Raw genomic sequence first — 3,200 nt, 5'->3', positions numbered from 1 at the left:
CAGTTTACTGCTGCTCGGTAAAATCATCCGTTTTGAGATTAAAAACAGTACAGTGACAATGTTCCACGACAAGCTGCTCATAGTTTGAAAGGGAACTCCAACAGGAAGTCCTGGACCACATGAGTGACTGGCAGCTCTGGCACCAGACTTCCCCCATCGCACAGCTGCATGATGCGCTTCCTGCACAGTTCCTGCAAAGTTGGCTCCCATTTCCTGTACGGGATGCTCAGGCTCTTCTTGGGGGAGGTGATGTAATACTCCAACAGGGCGAAGAGCGTCGGGAACGAGCGCTCGTTGCCTGCCAGGGAGAACTTCTTCTGCTTGTAGGTGATGCGCACGCTGACCGGCGCGCTCTTGGCGTGGTAGGACAGAGTGAAGAAGACGTCCTTCTGCCGACTGTCCCGGATGAGGAAGCTGCCCAGCGGCGCGTCCCTCAGCATGCGGTGGGCGTCCTCCACTCCCAGCGGGCCCCAGTAGAAGCCGCTGCGCTCGAGCTTGGCGGCGGTCTCTGTGATGATCTTGCAGTCCTCCTTGCAGGAGAAGGTCCGGAAGTGGGTCAGATACGCAGAGGGGACGGACACCGGTTTGGGGACGGGCTCCGGAGCGGCCTGTTGCTGAAGCTGCTCTGCCTCTGTGCGAAGTGAGGATGACGAAGACAAGGAGGACGAGGAGGAGAAGGATGATGATGAAGATGAGGTAGATGAGGAAGAGGAGGAGGAGGAGGAGGACGACGCCGACGATGAGCTTGACAAATGAGTCTTGTCGTGGCCTTCCACTGTGCTGTCGGCTACCATCCTACGGGGGAGAGAGGCCCCAGACCCTCTCCCATCTCTACCCACCCCGCTGTCATCCTGAGAGAGACACAGAGGAGGAGAAACAAGTTAGTTTCTTCAATCCAAGCATCAAACTACAGGTATTATGTTCACAGCAGCTCGAGCAGAGTCAGAGTCGGTGAAGAGTCATGATGTCTCCACTACTGAAGATTCAAGTTAACACACAAGTTTAAAGCCAAGTGTCAGAAAAGGAACCAGTGAGGTCACATGGCTCAACAAGAAGAACAAATTCCTGATTGATCAGTCGTGGCAGGAGTCATAAAGTCGTTTATATAGATAACTGTGTGTGTGTGTGTCTGCGTGTGCGTGTGCATAATTCAGTGAATGTCTCAGTGTAGATTAGAAATTCATTCTGGTTTCCACTGAGCGGAACTTTGTTTGATATGACTGGAATCTGTGGTTTGCCTAAGAATAAAGCAATGATGTCAGCCACAGTCAATTTACTGTACACACACACACACAGACACACACACACACAGACACACATAAAAGTCTACATGAAAGACTTTGACTCCTACCACAGTGACTGATACATCAGGTTTTAATCAAATGTTTACGCTCCTATGTTGACAAATTCATAATTTTTAATCTAGAATTATATAATAATAATATATTAATGAATTACTTTCTCCTGTGCAGTGAACAACCAATCACTGCGAGTTGTTTTAAATTCCAGGAAAAGTTCAAGTGATTTCCAAAAATCAGGTAATGATTAATAACAGATGTTTTCATGTGTGTCACATCACAGTCACGGAAATGGATGCGTTATATTCATTATAAATAAAGTATAAAGAGATCAATTTCAAGTGTGTGTTATTTCTGCGTTGAATTTTGGATTCTTTAACCCTTTAAATGCATTTTTACAAACATCGTTGCCATTTTTTTTTTTTTTTAATCTGCATCACAAAACCGGTGCATTGCGAAATAGATCGACTCACCGTTGTGTTGCAACATCAGCGGCGTTTTAAAGACGTGTTGTGTGTACCCAGTAAATCCCTCCGCGTGAAGATGTGCGTGAAGATCTGCGGTGAAACTCCCGCAGGATCCTGGACACGCACGCTGCTCTTCCTCCTGTGTGACAGCTCGGAGGATGTGAGTGGAGCTGGCTGTCGTGTTCCAGTCTGATCCGTGTGCGTGTGCGTGTGTCTGTGACTGGCAAGGTAAACAGTTCACTAGGCTTTATACTGTTCATATGTTATAAGCTCCACCCCCCCACCCAACCCCACCTCCTTCGGGTTCCTAGAACTGGCACTTCTTGTAAATAGAAAGTGAAACTAAGATGAGAGCAGGTCTCTTTCATTTCATTCCGCTGTTTTTATTTCTAGAAAACCACAACAGTCACGTGACGGTGAGAGACGTTGGCAGCGGGACGGGTGAGGTTATTGAACGTGCATCAGAAGTCGGAGGATCTATTTATAACCCGATGGGCCCAGAGAGGTGATGAGGTCGAGTCCCGGTGGTTTAGACAGAGCACAGGTTGTGCTCCGGGGGGGGGGGGGTGATGATGTCAGGTGACAGATCAAGTTAAAGGTCTCACATGTCACAGATGAGGAATCTGCAAAAAACACTGTAAATCAGCAGGAGGATAACTTTATTAACCTTTGCTCAACAACCATAGTCACTGTGTTTGAGTTCCTGCAGACCCTCCCTTTAAGGGGGTCCTCCTGCTCACCTCCTGCTGCTCACCTCCTGCTGCTCACCTCTATGTCCTGCTCCCCTCTTCCTGCTCACCTCCTCCTGCCCACCTCCTGCTGCTCACCTCTATGTCCTGCTCCCCTCTTCCTGCTCACCTCCTCCTGCTCACCTCCTCCTGCCCACCTCCTCCTGCCCACCTCCTCCTGCTCACCTCCTCCTGCCCACCTCCTCCTGCTCACCTCCTGCTGCTCACCTCCTCCTGCCCACCTCCTCCTGCCCACCTCCTTCTGCCCACCTCCTTCTGCTCACCTCCTGCTGCTCACCTCTGTGTCCTGCTCCCCTCTTCCTGCTCACCTCCTGCCCACCTCCTCCTGCCCACCTCCTCCTGCTCACCTCCTGCTGCCCCCCTCCTCCTGCCCGGCTCCTGCTGCTCACCTCCTCCTGCTCACCTGCTGCTCACCTCCTCCTGCTCACCTCCTGCTGCTCACCTCCTGCTGCTCACCTCCTCCTGCTCACCTCCTCCTGCTCACCTCCTCCTGCCCACCTCCTGCTGCTAACCTCTGTGTCCACCTCCCGTCTTCCTGCTCACCTCCTGCTCACCTCCTCCTGCCCCCCTCCTCCTGCTTACCTCCTGCTGTTCACCTCCTCCTGCTCACCTCTGTGATGGGAATTTTGTATTTAGACATGTTCAAATGTAACAGATTACATTTATATAGAAAGAAGTTTACTGAA

General features: G+C 50.8%; 1 protein-coding gene across 1 annotated transcript; it reads right to left on the bottom strand.

Annotated features, from left to right (window-relative positions):
* socs1a (suppressor of cytokine signaling 1a) lies at nucleotides 1-1,971 on the bottom strand. Its single transcript, XM_061089882.1, has 2 exons — nucleotides 1,772-1,971; nucleotides 1-851 (listed from the first exon to the last, which is right to left on the bottom strand). Exon 2 carries the CDS (start codon nucleotides 792-794, stop codon nucleotides 78-80), a length of 717 nt encoding a protein of 238 aa, XP_060945865.1. The 5' UTR covers nucleotides 795-851; nucleotides 1,772-1,971; the 3' UTR covers nucleotides 1-77.
* Nucleotides 1,972-3,200: the final 1,229 nt, after the last annotated feature.

This window comes from Limanda limanda, chromosome 17, assembly GCF_963576545.1.
Source record: "Limanda limanda chromosome 17, fLimLim1.1, whole genome shotgun sequence".
NCBI lineage: Eukaryota > Metazoa > Chordata > Actinopteri > Pleuronectiformes > Pleuronectidae > Limanda > Limanda limanda.
This window is presented reverse-complemented; position numbering and strand designations above follow the sequence as displayed.